Consider the following 20,091-nt stretch of genomic DNA (forward strand, 5'->3'; position numbering starts at 1 on the left):
AGAAATCTGCTTTCTGACAGGCTGATTTTGACTTCCTGTAAATCATCCACTGCTAGATCAACTTTCGCGGAAGGTCATTCTAGAACACTTGTAACAGCATTCATCATTACTCGCCCCTGTCCCTGACCTCAAAGATCGCTATTCAGATTGAGTTGGTCACAAATAAAGCAACAGGATCTCTTCAGATCTCTGTGGAATGGGAGCAGGCACTAAGATCTTACTGAAACAACCACACACATTCTTACCCCTTACAAACATATGACAATATTAAATCTGTGAAGTTTATATGAGTGAGGAATCTTCAGATAAATCAGGGACTATGATCCAGTTTGTATGGGATCACCTTCAGATTTTAGCAAATGATCCTTCCAACTACATTTATGGACAGAAATATACTGAGTGAATGAGTGAGTATGGTTTTATGCCGCTTCTAACAATATTTAAGCAACATCAATGGGGACACCAGAAATGGGCTTCACACATTGTACTCATGTGGGGAATCGAAACCAGGTCTTCGGTGTGACAAGCAAACACTTTAACTACTGGGATACTCACAATTTTACAAGCTTAGGATTAGAGGGAATGTGTGAATCTGTGTATCTGATAAATCCCCGTGATATCAAGTTAGTGAATCATCAACCCAATTCTCCTACAAGCAAGGAAACTTAATCAAAGACTGAGCGAGTGGTTTTAGACCAAAAGAACTGGGCTTGTGTGCGGAATCAAACACAGAATTTTCTGATGATGGTCTACACTTCCACTAGCTGCTGAGCAAGTATCTGAATTTGACATTTTCTGAAACTGATGCATTATGGATCATGGATGATTCCTATAGTCAATCCGGCAAAAAGCACAGCAATAACAACTAAAAAAGTGAAAGATTCCAAGTGTGAAAAAAAACTCAGATAATTTATTGAAGGCCATGACAGCCTCTAAATACTAAATATTTGAAACTGCTGGCACAATGCAATAACACCTGGCGCTGGGTCTTTGGGCCGGCAATTATTTAAAAAAACTGATTTTTAATATATTTTTTTCTGAAATTGAGGAAGTTAAATTTAGCAAGTGCTTCAACTTTTGTTAATTCGTTGAAATAGCTACCCCATCAAATTCTGTATCATAGGGTTGCTCAAAACGAAATGTGGCATTCATGATAATTTATCTTAGCTCACATAAATGTCACTTTCTGATTGGCTAAGCACTCTTCTATTAGTTTCAATGTATCCCAATTACAAGCGAGGTACATTTCAATGCACCCCGCTGCCATTGGCAATTCATTCTGTACTTCGTAGGAGTAACATTTAATCAAGCCTGATGCACGGAAATTACAATTGTTTTGTGAATGCAAATCAGTTGAAGGGAGATAACTCTAATTATGACAAACATTCAAATGTAGTCCCTGTGAATAATAAGAATGAGAATTATACCGTAGGGACTTTACTAAGACAATACCTGCAGGAAAAACAGCAAGATGCATGATTCAAATCTTTTAGTTCACACAGGTTGGCTGAAGTGTATGATCCGATACCCATGCTTCAAACAGTTCAAAATTAACATTGAGGTGTTCGGTTAGATAAATACGTTGTTGACTGTTCCTGAGGGGCTGATGGGTTGATGTGCCCTCAAGAGCAGAGAATAACTTATATTGTCTAAAGTTTGTTTTTCCATAAATGATGACATGAGTGAACTCATTTTGAGTGACATCACTGAAGTGTATGCCCAGACATAATGGCAGTTCATGTACATTCCCATTTCATGGCAACAAAAATTGTTTTTCGTCCTTTGAACAAACACATATTCCAAATAAAACATTAAAATTGTTTGACAACTAAATTTTAACTAAATTTTAACTAAATTAGAAACAGTTCACTTCCCTTACCAGCAGGGTCATATTTGTCACTGAATGATTCTGCAATCCCATGGAATTCTCGTACATGGAATTCCACTGTTTAATTTGCAGAAAGATTGGAGAACTAAGCATTGTGCTAGAGTGATGTATCATTACAGTCTTCATTCAAAATGTTGTAAATTCAAAGCAATCTTAATTTTGAAGACATATCTCACTGAAGGAATCTGCATTTCCACAGAATTCAGCCTTGTATAAGGAACTGAATTTGTTTGCAGAGAGATCGCAGAATTTGGCTTTGTTTGAGATCAATACTCCTCTACAGCATTTTATCAGCTTTCCAAATAAAGCTATGACTGGTTTGAACAAAACATTTACAGATCTGAACAGTCATGACTTTTCTGAATAAAGCCATGACAGGTCTGAACAAAGCCATGACTTGTCAGAACAGTCATGACTAGTCTGAATAAAGCCATGACATGTCTGAAAAAAAGAACCTTTACAAATCTGAACTGTCATGACTTGTCCGAATAAAGATATGACTGAACTGAGTCATGACTGGTCTGAACAAAGCCATTACTTGTCTAAACAAAACCATTACAAATCCGACCAACCATGCCTTGTCTGAACAAACCATGACTTGTTTAAACAAAACCATTACAAATCTGACCAGCCATGCCTTGTCTGAACAAAACCATTACAAATCTAAACAGTCATGACTTGTTTGAAAAAAGCTACGACTTGTCTGAACAAGGTCATGACAAGTCTGAACAAAGCCATGGCTAATCTAAACAAAGCCATGACTACTCAGAACAAAGCCATGGCTTGTCTGTATGTTACAAAGAAATATTAATACCATTGTTTATCAGCATATACACCTCTATTGAAAAACGTGAATCAGTATGATGCAAAATATATTTCAATGTTTTTAAAGAATCTTTCATGATATAAAGACTGCCCTCATGGCACACTGGTGTATTGAGTACCCGTTCCACCTCTGCGTCGACTCAATCATGCACCAAACATTCACTTGATATCACAGACATGAGCCTGTGATTGTTTGAGTTGTTTTGTCTGCAAACATGGGAGTCTAGGCATTGATGAGACCCCGTCTCTCACCGTCGCTTGACAGGCTTGACGTGTCAGACTCGCCCTCCTGAGATGATCGAACACACTGACCAGCGGGACGAACATCATCATTCTTTTTCGGACACTGAAAGATAGATGTTTCATAAAGAATATGAGAGTATGTGCTTTGAAAAAAATAAGACGATGAGGGTACCTCAACATTTACTTTTAAGCATATATTATATATACAATTATTATTTTCAGTAAGTAAGTTTAATTTTATGTTGCACTCAATCAAACAGAGTACTGGTGTGTTTCAGCACCCTTGTTTTTCGTTGCTTTTGACAATGTTTCATTTCACTCAAGCTCAACAATATTTAGTCAACAGCATCACTACAATTTCTAACATGTTGTTTAATGAGCCCATTAAGAATATAAAAATCTGCATTTGCCTTTGAGAATAAATGATCACACCACATTTAAATTTATACATGATTATCAAAATTTAGGGTGTTCAAACACTTTTTGTTTGTAGAATATTTCCAACATAGCTCTTTGTTAACACATGAGCAAAAATATGTTGTTTGAGAAAACTGATTGAATAAAACCCAAACAGTTTCATAATACGTTCTCACCTCCTTGCCTGTCCACAAGAAGCGCAGTTCTCCCCGCTTGCAGCCAATCACAGTCGTTGTTAGTAAGGTGCAAGGCACAAGGTACAGCAATGCTGGCTGGCCAGTCTTCATCAAGGCTAGCGCAACATACGTCAGTATCAAACCTACCGCATAGGCTGAGGGAAAATCACAAAACATTACAGAACTGACAATAAAAACATTTTACATATGAGTGAGTGAGTGAGTGAGTGAGTGAGTGAGTGAGTGAGTGAGTGAGTGAGTGAGTGAGTGAGTGAGTGAGTTTGGTTTTCTGTTGCTTTATGCAATATTCCAGCAATATCAGAAATGGACCCTACACATTGTACCCATTTGGGGAATTGAACCTGGGTCTCCAGTATAACACTTAACCATTAGGCTACCCAATCACCTCATCACAGTTATGTAATAATATGTGTACTGAATATTTTATGGTATTTCTACATTGGAGAGATTTTATAACAGATTATTATTATTATTATTCACCTTGACCACAATTTGATTTGATTTTTGATACTGGACTCTCGATTCGATACTTTTTGATTCAATTCTTTATTCAAGTAAAAACATCAGATTTCATTTAACTCTGAGTGTCAGCTTTCATGGTGTGAAATCCATTGTCAACTTGGCGATGTCTACTAACAAACATTTACACTGGATAATTAGCCCGGCATCAACCAATCACACTTTGCCTTATTCCAGCTCTCAAAACTGCTTAAGATGGAATAAAAATTTTGTTTTGCTTTTAGCAATATTCCCTCAATATCACAACGGGGACACCAGAATAAGACTTCACACATTGTACCCATGTGGGAAATCAAACCCTGGGATTTGGTGTTATGAATGAATGCTTTAACCACTAGGCTACCCTTCTCATCACACCTACAAAGCCAGAGCTCCAGATAATGTTTCAAGCAAATGGGTATTTACTTTTGTGTCTGTTTATGATTGAGTAATTACACTTTTTGAGGAGTAACTAGTAGTTCGTATTCTCCAACTAGTTTAAAGAAATGAGAGCTTTTCCACAGAGTTTCTTATCTTTACTGGGTAATTAGCACTTTTAAACATATGTAAAAAAATAATATAAAAATGACCAAAGTTTTAAAAAATTCTTATATTGCCAAATAGTTGGCAGTCATTTTAAACACTCAACATGGAAGTTAAGTGAATACTAAACTAAACTACAGACACTGGCTATGGTTGTAAACTACAGACACTGGCTATGGTTGTCATAGAAGGTGTATCTATAGGCATTGCTTTACATTTGCTAACACTCTCGTACAGTTTGGACGCCTCAACAAATTACCATGTACATGCCAGTTCAGTTAACTGAGCAAAGCATGCAAGGTATTATAGACCTAAAGGTTTTAAGGGATTCTTATGGATTTTTTGTACTCCCAGATTTGTAATCAATTGAGTAAATGTGATTTTTATTGAGTAAAATATGCAAATACTCGCCTTACTTGGTGCTCTGCAAAGCTACACCCTGACTATTCTTTATACTTTCTTAAGCTTCCTATGACCCGTGAAGGTCCTGGGGTAGAATAGGCCTTCAGCAACCCATGCTTGCCATAAAAGATTGCAGATCGCTCATGCTGTTGATCACTGGATTGTCTGGTCCAGACTTGATTATTTACAGACCGCCGCCATATAGCTGGAATATTGCTGAGTGCAGCATAAAACTAAATTCACTCACTTAAGCTTCCTATAGAAAGTGCTGGCTGCTAGGGACCCAGTCTGACCAAGTATCACCAAAAGATGTTGATGATGATGATGATGATGATGATGATGATGATGGCGACGATGATGGCGAGACTCACCTATTGTGGAAGCAATGAAGTATATCCTCCTACTCTTGACGATCAAGTCAAAACCATGGTTGAAGGATATCAACAGACCTGAAATATATAGTCTGGTTCATAATTATTGAGAATTTGTCTTCTTACTTTGAGCTATCCTAACACCTCAACTGATTCACTGATACTTAAAACTAAGTAATGGTATAAGGGAGGTAAGTCATCTTGGCCTACTGAGTATAGTACAATTAGAGTTACCTCCCTTGAATTTGTAGCAGACGTCATTTTCCTCAGCACTGTCAACAATGTCTGCTGAAGATAAAAGGAGGTTGATTTTGGAGTTGTGTAATCAAGGAATTGATGATGTAAATACATTGGCAGAGAGAACAGGAACTCCTCTTTCTACTGTGTATAGGATTAGGAAGAATTTTAAAGAGGGAAAGGATTTGGGGCACCAGAAAGGAGCAGGGAGACCCAGAAAATTAGACTTCTCAGATCGCGTCCGGCTGGGAATTTCAGCGTCTAAAAAGCAAAGGGCAAGCATCTCCACCATCAGGTATGAAATGATAGAAAGGGGATCAACAGTTGTATCAAAATCTACAGTTAGAAGAAATTTGATTGATCTTGGATGGGAGAAAAAGACTGGAATTCCTTCTCCTCTCATGAAACAAGAACATAAAGACAGGCGTGTTGAGTGGTGTTTGGCACATGAAAACCTTGACTGGGAAAATGTGATTTTTACTGATGAAAGCTCAATATGGGTATATCCCAATAATGTGAAAATATGGACAAAGTCTGCGTCAGCACCGTTGTATCGACGACCTAAATACAGCCCAAAGTTTCATGTATGGGGAGGTATATCCTTATTAGGAACGACCCCGCTGTGTGTGTTTGAGGGAAATCTGACAAGTCAACGCTACACTAACATATTAGATAATTTTCTCCTTCCAAGTGCACATGTGTCTTATGGAAATGACTGGATTTTGCAGCAAGATAATGATCCTAAACACACCGCAAAACATGCCAAGCAGTGGTTTCAGGAGAAAAATGTGACTGCATTTCCATTTCCTGCATATAGTCCTGACTTAAATCCCATTGAGAACATTTGGGGGATGATGAAGGAATGTGTGAATCAAAAGGGGTTGACAAAAATTGAAGACGTGAAGAGAGAAGTGGTCCGATACTGGGACAGCATAACTCACGAGACCCTAACCTCTCTGATAGGAAGTATGCCTACCCGTCTTAGACTGTGCCGTGAAGCTCAAGGAGACTTGATAAAATATTAAATTGTTACCTACACAACATGAAAAGGTCAGTTCACTATTACAATACATTCAATTTTACCTGATTTGTTCTCGTTTAATAATATGAAATGCTTTAGCTATTCTCAATAATTTTGAACCATACTGTACATAGAACGTTATGATGATGTTACACCTCAAAGAACATGTCTCACTCCCTCCTTCGCTCTGAAACTCACCTGTGAACATGACACTTTGCTCACTCACACAGAAGCTTGAGTAACATACAACTCAATCACTAAAGCTGAAGCTCACCTGGTACAATGACCTCTCCAATGCAGTAAAACGCAGGTCACTCACTCAAACTGAAGCTCACCTGGTACAACACTATCTCCAATGCAGTAAAACGCAGGTCACTCACTCAAACTGAAGCTCACCTGGTACAACGACATCTCCAATGCAGTAACATGCAGGTCACTCACTCAAACTGAAGCTCACCCTTTACAATGACATCTCCAGTGCAGTGACACACAGGTCACTCAATCAAACTGAAGCTCACCTGGTACAATGACATCTCCAAACCCCAGAAGGGAGTAGGGGTTTGAGTAACACACAGCATCTGGTGGGGTCAGGAATCTTGGCACTTTAAACACCATTGGAAGCTGAAAACACAGATTCATACGGTATAATAAAGACGGTGGCATTCATACCAAGCTCCATGCTTTGTGTCCACTGGACTCCATATAATACTGTCCTGAGTCAAAGATCATAGGCAATGCTTCGTGTCACTTCTTACTTAATAACTATCAATGCACCTTAACAAACGTCACCGGCAATATGATAATAATGCAAGGGGGATAACTCTGGACAATAAGATGTGTTGGATGTGATGCAATATACAGCATTATAGGTCAGATATAGGGATATGGAGAATGTGATATGTCATACATGATCATCTGATGTTAATGCTATAATGTTAAGACGTGTGCTTTATGATCTATCAGATATGACACTGTATATAGCAGGATATTATGGATATGGTGACAATATACAACATATGTCGATATAACCCCATACACCATTGTATACAACATGTGCAGCACTGTATGGAATGTGACACAATTAAAAAAAAAAACCCAAAAACCCAAAACCCAAAACTCTGGATATGTTAACATCATCAGTTTTCATATCAAAATTCATGTAATGGTTTATTAGTGAGTTTAGTTTTAGGCAATATTCCAGCTAAATGGCAGTGGTTTGTTAATAATGGAATCTGGACCAGACAATCCAGTCATCAACAGCATGAGCATTGATCTGCATAATTGGGAACTGATGAAATGTGTCAACCATGTCAGCGAGCCTGACCACCTGTTCTCGTTAGTCGCCTCTTATGACAAGCATAGTCGCCTTTTATGGCAAACATGGATTGCTGAGGACCTATTCTACCCTTTAACCTTCACGGGTCACAGACAGATGGAAGGACGGACGGAGGGGCAGGCAGGCATCCAGGCAGACAGACAGACAGACACAGACACAGACACAGACACAGACACAGACACAGACAGACAGACAGACAGACAGACAGACAGACAGACAGACATAGTGTTACCTGCTCCCCACTGTGACTCTTCCCGCCGGTGGCGACATCCACCATGATGCTACTGCCATTCTACAACAGCAAACACTTTATCTCACCTTCATGCAAAACACTTTAATTTTATTGGTCAATGATGCTTTCATGGGTTTCTTTGTCACCCTTCCATGTTGTACAAATGTAACACAATAACAGATTATATACTTAGAGAAACAAATAAGGGAACACATGTCAGATAACAATGAAAGTACCTCTTCTATATATTCTATACCTAGCGCATTACATCCTGATCTAAATAATGTGGATTGACACGTGCACTTATTACAGTCAACTCTCGTTAATCCGACATCGTCAACTGCACAACGAATTGTTGGATTAACGAGGATGTCGGACTAAACAAAAGAGACTATGTTATGTATATTCAATTTGAAAAATTGGAAAAAAAAAAGTGTCGGATAAGCCCGATTGTCAGATAAACAGTAGTCGCATTAATGAGACTTGACTGTACTTATCTTCAATAATAGACATTTTTCACAGGTCATCAGAGATTATGGGCCTTATAGATCACACCCCATATCATATCATAAGCTAAAAGTACTTTCCAGACAACTATCTCACCTTGGTGAAGTATGGTGTGATGAAGACAAAGAAGATGTCATAGAAGAACAGCAGGACAAGTAACACAGTGCATGCCTGGAAAATAGATCAAGGAAATATTAATCAGTTAATTCTACTTACAACCAGTGTGTCATTTCAACTACTGTGGAAGCCGTGTAAATCAGCATTCATTGGGCCAATGAAAAAAGACTCATTCCCACTTACCCAACTACATGGCGGGGAGGGGGTGGTGGTGGGGGAGTAGATTGAGATTAACAGTTACGGATCAGTTCAGTGATTGTGCCTGGTGAATTTGTTCCCATGCTTTGGCTATGACATAACTTGACGTTGATGTTGTTTCTAAGTTGTAAAAAAAGAGGGTAACTTGTATTACTGTAAAACTTGTGCACCCACACGCACGCACGCACACAGACACACACACACACAGACACACACACACAGACACACACACACACACACACACACACACACACACTTAATAAATCCAGTCAAACATTTAGTGAAAGTAGTAGTAGTATTTTGTCCTGTTTGGCTCCAGACACTATTTCACTGGGAACAAAAGAAGGGATTAAAGCAGATTATCACACCACAGTGGTTTCTTCTACTAAAACAGTAGGAGATGGGTAAGTGGGAAGACCCCTCAAAAAACACCAGTGTAGAGGGTGTGACCGTTAAATATACTTTTCCCATTTCAATCTGATAATGATCTTCAACCTGATCTTCTAAAATACAACCGAATGATGTGTTGATAGTCATCAAATTCTTTACACATCAATCTAGGCTGCTTGACTGGTTTAGCCATCTTCCCATAATGGGAGGACTGACAAATTTTAACATGACAATTAGTCGATACGACTCAATTAATTTATAATTACAGTACAAGCAACACCTACTCAAGCCTAATCCTCATAATCCTTAATGAGCTTACTGCCAATGGTTATCCACCATTTTGTTATACACATTCAGTCAATCAAGAGGAGAGCCGAGATACTGGATGCCGGTTTAGAGAGTGTCAGTTATTTTACAAGGAGTCATTGGGTGGTCTCTGTTGTGCCGCAGTCAAGACCAAATTCTAGTGCCGGAATTGAGAACATGCTGGAGGGTAGCTATATAGACTTGGTTCGTTCCTTTGATGCTTAATGCGGCACATTCCAATGATCAACAGCATGAGCACAATTAGGATACGACAACTTGTCAATCAAGTCAGTGAGCTTGACCACCTGATCCTGTTAGTCACCTCTTACGACATGGGTGGGTTGCTGAAGCTCAATTCTAAACCTGCTTTTTCATGAGTACTAGCTATATAGAAAATGATAGAGCACGTCATATTTTCTGTACACAATTACTTTTCTTACCATGAAGTTTGGTAGACGTATAGTTTTCAACATGTTCACTGAGAAAGCCATTCCGAGTATGTCCTGTATTATCCATGCATAGCTGGAAAGAGACAAGGTGAGTTGGTGAGTGAATATTGTTCTATGTCACAGTCAGCAATAGTCAGTATGTCATAATTGAACCTGTCAAAGCTTGATGATACACAGAGAGACTACTCACAGACTATTTGCTATGCACTAGTGGGTGAGTGAGTGTGGCGTCACATTGATTTGAGCAATATTCCTGTAATTTCACAGTGGTGGACACCAGAAAAGGGCTTCACATATTGTACCCATGTGGACAATCGATGCAGGGCTTTTGGCACGCACAGCTTTCAACCCCTAGAGATTTTATAGTTAGAGACACTGAAATATGCGGTTGGGGAATGGGGTATATGAGGTGTGGAGTTTAAGGGGTGGAGGTGTATTCATGATATAATCACTCAGAGTAGCCAAAGGCTTAAGCTGGAAGTGAGTCAGTAAGTGAGTTTAGTTTTACGGTGCATCAGCAATATTCCAGTTATTTGGCGGCAATCTGCAAATAATCGAGTCTGGACCAGACAATCCAGTGATCAACAGCATGAGCATCGACCTGCACAACTGGGAACCGATGACATGTGTCAACCAAGTCAGCGAGTCTGACCATATGATTCCGTTAGTCGTCTCTTACGACAAGCATAGTCGTTTAAGCTGGATAGCATGACAAACAGATGTTATCACCAAAAGGCAACTGCCCAAAAACACATCTGAGTTGTTTGCATGTCCTTTTAGGCATATTCATATTCTAACAATATCATCAGAAATGGGCTTCTGCTGAAGAGGGGAAATCCAACCAAGTCCTTTGGCATGATAAACGAACACTTTACCAACTGGGCTCCCTGCGCATTTGACTCCCAAGTGTCCATCACTCCCTCTCATGACGCCAGGGAGTCATGACACCAGGGAGTCATGTTGACTCCTAACTTTTTACGCCAAGGGGAAACACTGAGACAATGTGGATGGAAGCATCTTGTCCAAGGACACTACACAAATGTGCAGCATGATAGGCAGACGCCTTACCACTATCCAATGTACATAAATGTTTTGTGATGCTTTTCAGCTATTGTACAGACATACTGACAGGAAAAAAAAATTCTAATCTATACCTGCATTTAATTAGTTGACTTAGCGTAATGCTGATCTGTTACATGTAGAAGAGATTGTATTTTCCGAGTTCTGCCTAAGACTAGACACCCACCTTGCTTTTCTCTCCACTGCCCAAAAGATGCTGACGCCTAAACACAGCAGCCCGAGAACTATGTTCCTGATCTCTGGCTGTTCAGAACACACTGGAATTCTGTTGGGAGGAATTCTGGAACCACAATAAATTCTTGCTCTGATACGGTAACTCATTAATTCACTGAGTCAGTTGATAACACCAGTATAGAGTATTTTTGTTTGTTTTTACACTATATTCAAGCTATATATTAGTGAATGGGTGGAATATAGCTGTTTGAGAAAGCGGGATGTACAGTTCATTTTCACCTGTGTTCACAAGAGCTTCAGTGGTCATTTAATAAACATTCAGGAAAAAATGGGGGTGTACACCCCTGCACTCCTGTCTTGACCCGCTTATGCAGTGGTCTGTAAATAACTGTGTCTGGACCAGACAACCCAGTGATCATGATCATGAGCATTGATCTACACCAATGGGATACAATGATACGTGTCAACCACAGTCAGAACACCTGATCGTATTAGTCGTCTTGTACCACAAGCATAGGTGCGGGAGACCAGTTATCACTCCAGTATAGAATCATTTTTGTTTGTTTGTTTCCACACTCAGCAATTATGAAGCTATAGGGCAGTGGTGTGTAAATATTTAAATCTTGAACAAAAGCTCCAGTGATCAACATCATGAGCATTTATCTACTCAGTTGGAATATCACAACATGCATCAAGAAGCATGGGTGAGTGAAGAGGGAGGTTCAGGTAGTTCATGGCTTATGGTACTGATGGACAATTATCAGGATTAAGAAGGATCTCAAATTTCATTTCATGACATGCAAATCCTGGCACTCCAAAGGGAAGCAACTGCTGTCAGCGTGATGACAAACACCATACCTGCAGTCCGACCTGATAACTCTCTCCCATAGAGGCTGAAGGCAACTGTACAAGCCCACAGCGCCAGCCAGGCAGAACAAACCGATGACAACGTACACTGAAAAGGCATCAGAAAAACAATTTAGCCCAAATCCATGGCAGTCAGTGAAATACACACAGAAACACAACTTTCAACAAACTGGTGCACAAGACTGCACTCTACGTGGTAAGGATAGCCCTTGTTTGATGTCTTGTTTGAATCCTTTACCCAGCCATGTTTGTATCTACAGTATGACCTGGTTATTACATCCAGGAGAAAATGTGGCATTACATCCAGGGTGGCACTATAACCAGGTAGGACAGTAAGCAGCACTGTGCAATTAACAAGGTGATTGAGCTGATGAGCCTTGAATGACTGGATAATCCCAGCATTAAGGGGCTGCAGGTAACTTCTTGTTGTAGGTGGCAGAAAGTGTATTGTCACGTGTTATCCTGGCTGGGATTACATGACTACTTAGCGTGTTCATGGTTGTCCCTTTCCTTGCACTCCCTCCTCCTCACATCACTGTGTAAAACTAAACTCACTCACTCACTCTTCCCCACGAATAGTGAACCGTGTCAGTATTTTGATGATAGCTTGTTAAACATTCAGTTTTTGAATCAAATGGACTGAAGTGTAGTGTACATACCCAGGTAGTCATAGAAGAAGTACAGAAGCACTATCATGGTGCAGATGACGATGAAGAGGACAACGACGACACACACGCTGATGCTGAGAGTTTCCGGTTGCTCCTCATCCTGTTTGCCCTCCGGCCGTGATGCGTCCACTGACCCTTTCCGTCTGTGCGACTTCCGCTCTGCCCTGTATCAACTAGCTTATTTCACAGTGCACTCCCAGCATCACCATGGTCAGTGACTGCTGCAGTCAACTACAGTCAACTACAGTTATGAGTGATTGAATGAGTTGTGAGGAATCAAACCTGGTCCTAACACTTTGCTGACAGTGCTGTAAAAACCATACCAACACACTCATTTAATTTTCCCTCCATTAGTTGTACTGAGCATTTGAATGCCTCAACATTGAAGGGCTGATTACAAAGTTTCCCTGGTTAGTTGAACCGAGCAATTAAATGCCTCAACACCGATTGACCGATTATAAAGTTCACTTGATCATTTGTACTGAGCATTTAAACGACTCAACACTGATTGGCTGATTATTCAGCTGTTTCCCTGATACCCATGTCACCATTCGTTACATGTCACGATGCCTATTTTTGTGTCATTTATTTATATTTTGAACATTAATATTTCATATTTTATAACTGTCTAAGAAAGGACCAACATTTTTTTAACTCTCAGAGATTAAAAAGCTTCAATTTCCCATCTTTGTGACAATCATTTATAACTCTCATAACATAAAAACCTGATACAAGTTCAAAATGCAAATAATAAATAAACACATTTAAAGCGATACTTTCAAAACTAAATATCGATACAGTTTTGAAAGTATTGATAATTCCATTGTCTTAGAAAGAGTATCGATGCATGAATGTAGCAATGTATCATTAGGATGAATGATTTAAGTCTTGATTTAAGCCTTGACATTGATTGGGTGATTATACAGTTTCCCTGATCAGCTGTGAAGAGCATTTAAATACCTCAGCACTGATTGGCTGATTACAAAGGTCGACATGACCTGCTTTACGCGACCTCAGATCTGCTCACATGAAGGTATTGCATAAGGTTGAATTGACTGTGAATGACCATCTACTTACAGTGTATATCTGGTTGTTCCTGACCAGTATGCTCCTACAATGATGCAGGTCAAGGCAATTGCGTAGATAAGCACCATATTCGGGTCAATCTTCGGGTCAGCAGGCATGTACATCCACACTGACAGGGAACCTCCGTCTGCAAGGTGCTGAAGAAGAACCAAGATTTTGATTCCAAATACAGTGAAACATGTCTAAATTAGCACCCCATGGGGCTGAAATAAACTGGTGGTTTAAACAGGGTGCTGGATTAGGCAGTGACAATTATTTTCCAACATGGCTGTCCTCACTTGAAAACAACTTATTATTACTGGATATTTATATAGCGCACATATCCATGCAGCTATTGCTTGTTCTAGGAGCTGGTATTTGTTTCCCTCAATCATTGGATGGCCATCTCAACGTCACATCATATTACCAATCTCAACTCCCTGGGGAGTATACAACTCTTGCTGCCACTAGGCGCACCAAGTTATCGTGGCTCTCTCATTTTATATGAGGTACCCTAGTCACAGCTGGGTGGACTTGGGACACGTAGTCACAATACTTTGTCAAATTTACTGCACGCTGCTGTACCCACAACTAGGTGTATGGACATATTCATGTGGCCGCCATCTGGTCATATACCAACGGATTCGTGGGTTCTTTTAAGTGCACAGGGTTGTGTAATGCACACTAGGGCTTGTGACAACACGAAAAGAGTCTGCACACAAAGTTGACTCCAAGGTTTTGACACCTGGTCACAGGTGGGCTCGATCCAGACACCTCAACCTCTCTGGATCACTAGTCTGGCACTTTGGCCAGCTCGCCCACCGTGCCCTAATATTCTAGTGTGCTGAAAGGAGTGCATTGGATTAAAGCAGAGTAGCTGATCTGCTAATTTCCATTACAGCTTACAGTGTTTGACTCATCATGCCATCACTATTTTTTTATTATCTAGCGTGCCAGTAGGATAAGTATTGGATTAAGGGTCCTTGAATGAACTGCTCATACCTGTTTAGACAGTGTTAATTACAGTTAAAATCTCTTGTTGAGACCGGAAAGTCGTACTGGAATACAGAATAGACAGGTGCTGGATTACACAATGTTTCAAGGATCATAATTCCATTGTAAAATTATGGGACCAAAATTTTATGCCAGTTTTGACAGTGTACTGGATTAGACAGGTGCCTGTGTTGGCAGGTTTCACTGCAGACAGTCTCAAAGTCCATGTAATGCCTTATCATCACCTGTAATCTACTTCAGTTCAGAGTGCTACCTGGTTTATAGATAGACTGCACTATTAAATTTTGGTTGTCCCATAAAATAATGTCACTTACTTAATGTTACTTACTTAATGTTACTTACTTGATGTTACTTACTTAATGTTCCTTGCTTAATGTCAGCCTAATATTTCAGCCATATGGCGGCAGTTTGTAAATGATTGAGTCTGGACCAGACAATCCAGTGACAACATAAGCATCGATCTGCGCAAATGGGAACCAATGACATGTATAAACCAAGTCATCGAACCTGACCACCCGATCCTGTTAGTTGCTGCATGGGTTGCTGAAGGTCTATTCTACCCCGGGACCTTCACAGGTGGTGTTTACATGAAGCAAGTCAAAATTTGCCCATGTTTAGGTGTGAATCTCCCTCCTCACTGACATTTGAAGATCCAGGTTAGAATTGATCTCAGTAAACTCGTGCTTATCGTAAGATTTGACTAAGAGGCATAGGTTAGTCAGATTCCCTGACTTGGTTGACACATGTCATCGTATCCCAGTTGCATAGATCGATGCTCATGCTGTTGACCACTGAATGTATGGTCTAGGCTTGATTATTTACAGACTACAACCATTTTCCTGAAATATAGCTGAGTGAGATTTAAAACTAAACTCACTCAATCACCCCCTCTCACTCGGACACTTTTTAAAATGAAATGGAGTATTTTTGTTTCTGTTACAAGTTTCAGTCGAGTGCCTATTAGACTGACATCAGTCGAGTGCCTATTAGACTGACATAAATCGAGCACTACTAGTATGACATGATGTTGAAAGTTGTTTGGATGATGAGGCAAGTTGTTATTCAACCAGAAAGTGAGTATTCTGAGTAATGCTCACCTCAAGACTGTGGTTGTCCTTCCACATGATAAATCCAACGATGATGTTGACGTTCTCATAATCCCCCGCAGATTTATTTCCTCCCGGTGTAACCTGAAAATTAAAACAAAAACAAAGATATAACATGTATGGCTGGCCATATTATATCTAGGCAGCCATTTTCCATTAGAGGTCATAGGACCTCTGAACATATAGGTTACAATGATCTTCAGTGACCCATGCTTGTTGTAAGAGGTGAATTACAGGCGGTCAGGCTCAATGACTTGATTAACATGTCAGTGTATCCCATTTGTATAGATCAGTGATTGGTGCTTTTGCTGTTGATTACTGGACTGTCTGGCCCAGACTCAGTTATTTACACACTGCTGCCATATAGCAGGAATATTGCTGAATGTGGCACAAAAATAAACTCGCTCACTCCATATTACGGCAAATATCTGTATCGTATCAAACGTCTTGCAAAAGAAGTACAAGCACCTGCTACTTTTGTTTTATGCACTGAGTAAAATCTGCATGCAATATTAAAATGAACCAAACTGTGTGCGGTATAGTTTCCAAAGTTTGCTAGCCAGAAGGGCTAACTAGGCCTGAACATTACTAGCCCACAAAATAATTCACAGGCCCAAAATTTACATGTAGAAATCAAGCTGAAGATTACAAAAGGCAAAAATACCATCAAAAACAAATAAGAAAACACATCTCTGAATGTCTAAAATATTGTGTATATGCTCAAATAACTTGAATAAGTCATTCTTAAGCTGCAAAACATTTTTATCAAGCCATAATCTGACATGTTTCAAAAATGTGTTATAACTTAACATGTTGCAGAGAGGGATGTATGTACAAAATGACAATATGAAAATGCACTAGCCAGTCAGGCCAGAGATTGTGGAGACATACTGACATGTCTGGATTTTTACTAGACACAGGCTAGCTGACCAGTGGCTATTTCAACCTATTTTAAGAAACATCTTCTCACCAGCTGTGTATCATTTCTGTTGGACACAACCAATATGCCAGCTGCCTGCTTCTTCTGAGCTGCGGTCGCCTTCTCCACAAACTTGCAAGGTCCTCGTGCCACTGTCACGACCTTGCCCTTCACATCAACTGTCCAGTCAGAATCATTGCATCCATTTGATTTAAGATGCACAAGTTGATATTTTTCCTGAAACAGAGTAAGAATGTAAGACTTATTCCACAGTTGAGTCCGAGATAAATTTACCGTGACATCTGATAAATTTCATTTAAGCATAAGTGGGAGAAATATAGTTGGACTATCCTCCAAAGTACTATGTTTGTGTTATTGTAGCTACCACACGCTAGTGTTGGAAATCAGAAACCAAATCCACTAGTTGGATGACTTGTGGTGAACGACTATCAATTGTAATCGAAATATATACATATAGTTTTAATGTAATCACCAGTTTCAATGGTTTTTCCCTGTTGGTTTATTTAATGTTTTTTTAACAACTAATACTATCATGCAATGAAATGCCCACAGTAAAAAAAGACCCTGGAATTACAATTAAACAATAAAAGTGGTTAATGTTTTACAATGCACATAGCGCTATGCTGTTGCATGAACATTTGTTCAAGGGATATACGTCAAATTTAATGGTTAGTATACTTCTTTCAAGAGTGTTTTACTAAAATAACAATAATTGTAAATATGTTTTCTACAATTGATAATAATTCTAATCCATCTTTCAGTCGATTTTTGGTTACAAACAATCATTGGTATTCCCCACTACTAAATGCATTAGTCCAGCTGTATGAGTGAGTGAGTAGGCAACTCACAAGGAACAAGAGACTCAGTTCCTGTTTTCCAGTCATAATTCAAATTGTAAATCTGACTTGGTGAATGGTTACTGCTGTTTCTATTCGGGGATGTCATAATGCTGGTTTCCTATTGAATGTATTTAACAATACCACTGATAGAATTTAACAATGACTCACTCTTTCAGATGATATCTTACAAAGGACACCTGAAGAAAGTTGGCCCAATCACTTATCATAACAAGACTGGACTATGGTAAGTCTCTACTGAGTGGATTTCCACAGCCTTCAAGAACCACCTATAGACAGTACAGAACAGTGCCATTACACTTTACTCACACAAGAGAAATGGGACAACATCAAATCGATCGTAAAGATCTTGCATTGGTTGGTTGAAACAGTATACCATGGTACTAGAAGAACACACATATTTTGAGTTTGGTTCAGTGTATCATAATGCAATTAGAAAATCAGCATTTTCAGTTTTTGGACAGTCATTTTCTTAACCTTTTAAAACCTTTTCTAAAATGTTTAGAAATCAAATTATTATACAAAATCTATGAAATGAAACAGAGCAAACCTTCTCAAAACACAAACTGTGATGTATGGTGACAAATGCTTTAACACTGCAACAACACTGTGGAATCATTTACCCTTAGAAACTTAACATCTTATGACCTTATAAGAAGGATGTAAAAACTCATCTCTTTAAAACAGCGGACATTCAGTAGCATTTGTGACTTTTTGTGTGAAGTGTCTCAGAGTGTTTTAGTTCCTAAACCATACGTGGATTTTTTTAATATTATTACTACCCCCATCATACTCACAGTTTCATTGATTGCTGAAGGGATTGTCTTGAAGTCTTTATTGTAGGCAAAACAAAAATTTGATGATGCTCCTCCTGTTGCCTGAACTTTCAGAACACCATATTCCCCAAGAACCTGCAACAAGAAACCAACAAGGAAATGGTAATCAGGTATAATTTTGGGCTTTTTTTTGTAAGTTGTTGAACACCATCCTGAAATATTCCATATGGCAGTGGTCAATAAATACTCAAGACCGGATTTCTTTGTTTAACGCCACAGTCATTTGAATTCCAGCAATACAGGCTCTAGTGATGGTATGTAAATAACTGTGACTGGACCAGACAATCCAGTGATTATCACAATAAGCACTGATCTGCACAACCAGGATTACCAATGATGTCACATCAGTCACCTCTTGTTTGTAATTCTGCTGAAGATCAATTAAAACCCGGATCTTCTCAGGTAATTTTTTTCAGGGTATGGAATTCCTTTCATCTGACATCTATGTGTGCATGTTGAGATACAAACAGCCCGAAGAAAGAGCTATAATTATATGAGATGCCGTTGTAATAGCATAGGCTGTTTGGTCTTGGGGGGTTGCAAGGGCTAAGGTTTGATTTGGGTACCATCACCTGCCTAACAACAAGACGCCAGTACCTACACCTGCCTAACAACAAGATGCAGGTACCTACACCTGCCTAACAACAAGACGCAGGTACCTACACCTGCCTAACAACATGACGCAGGTACCTATACCTGCCTAACAACAAGATGCCGATGTAATTAGTGAATTCCTGCCCCTTATAAAGTCTAGTCGCTTGAAAGGTTAGGATTTGCGTTAGGATTTGGGTTTCGGTTAGGATTAGGTCCTGAATCTGAATCTCTTTAGACATCATTTCATTCCCAAAAACTTCTAAATTAGACTAAAACCCCCCAAAATAAATAAGCGAACATTTTACGTACAACTCTATATATTCTTAGGCATATTGTGACAAACAAAAGCGTGATTACGAGCGCAAACCTTTCCCTCCTCTGTACCACTTACAACTAGTCAGTCCTGTTCTAGGTTGTAATGAACCACTTTGTACAAGGCAATACGAAACCCGTGACAAACAAAAACTCAGTGAACGAAAACCGAACGTTTCCTGAAGAATCATTCTCAACAATTGTTGCCGTGTCGCGGATATCAACAATGACAGGTACCTAAATATGAAGCGTGACAGAGACTGGGTTATACGTAAACATCATTGCCTCTTACCTGGGACACGCCAACTGTGATGACAAATAATTTAATCAACATTGCTGTGACAAATACTCTTCCACATCAAAATATTGTAACCTCCATCTTTGAGTTCAAAAAGGGAGAC

At 39.4% G+C, this 20,091-nt stretch overlaps 1 protein-coding gene across 1 annotated transcript; it reads right to left on the reverse strand.

Moving 5' to 3' along the window:
* Nucleotides 1–1,030: 1,030 nt before the first annotated feature.
* Nucleotides 1,031–20,091, reverse strand: LOC137259315 (signal peptide peptidase-like 2B). Its single transcript, XM_067796995.1, has 15 exons — nt 19,983–20,091; nt 18,746–18,859; nt 17,122–17,307; nt 16,143–16,235; nt 14,044–14,189; nt 12,958–13,130; nt 12,290–12,386; nt 11,424–11,537; nt 10,169–10,250; nt 8,814–8,888; nt 8,211–8,270; nt 7,161–7,263; nt 5,385–5,462; nt 3,550–3,704; nt 1,031–3,059 (listed from the first exon to the last, which is right to left on the reverse strand). The coding sequence occupies exons 1-15, from the start codon at nt 20,022–20,024 to the stop codon at nt 2,937–2,939; spliced, it is 1,641 nt and encodes a 546-aa protein (XP_067653096.1). The 5' UTR covers nt 20,025–20,091; the 3' UTR covers nt 1,031–2,936.

This window comes from Haliotis asinina, chromosome 13, assembly GCF_037392515.1.
Source record: "Haliotis asinina isolate JCU_RB_2024 chromosome 13, JCU_Hal_asi_v2, whole genome shotgun sequence".
NCBI classification, from domain to species: domain Eukaryota; kingdom Metazoa; phylum Mollusca; class Gastropoda; order Lepetellida; family Haliotidae; genus Haliotis; species Haliotis asinina.

Coding starts and splice junctions, on each gene's coding strand:
- LOC137259315 (XM_067796995.1), bottom strand. CDS start 20,024: ATGTTGATTAAATTATTTGTCATCACAGTTGGCGTGTCCCAG. Junction 12,387..12,957: donor CTTCTTCTATGACTACCTGG/GTATGTACACTA, acceptor ATGCCTTTTCAG/TGTACGTTGTCATCGGTTTG. Junction 8,271..8,813: donor TCACACCATACTTCACCAAG/GTGAGATAGTTG, acceptor TTGCTGTTGTAG/AATGGCAGTAGCATCATGGT.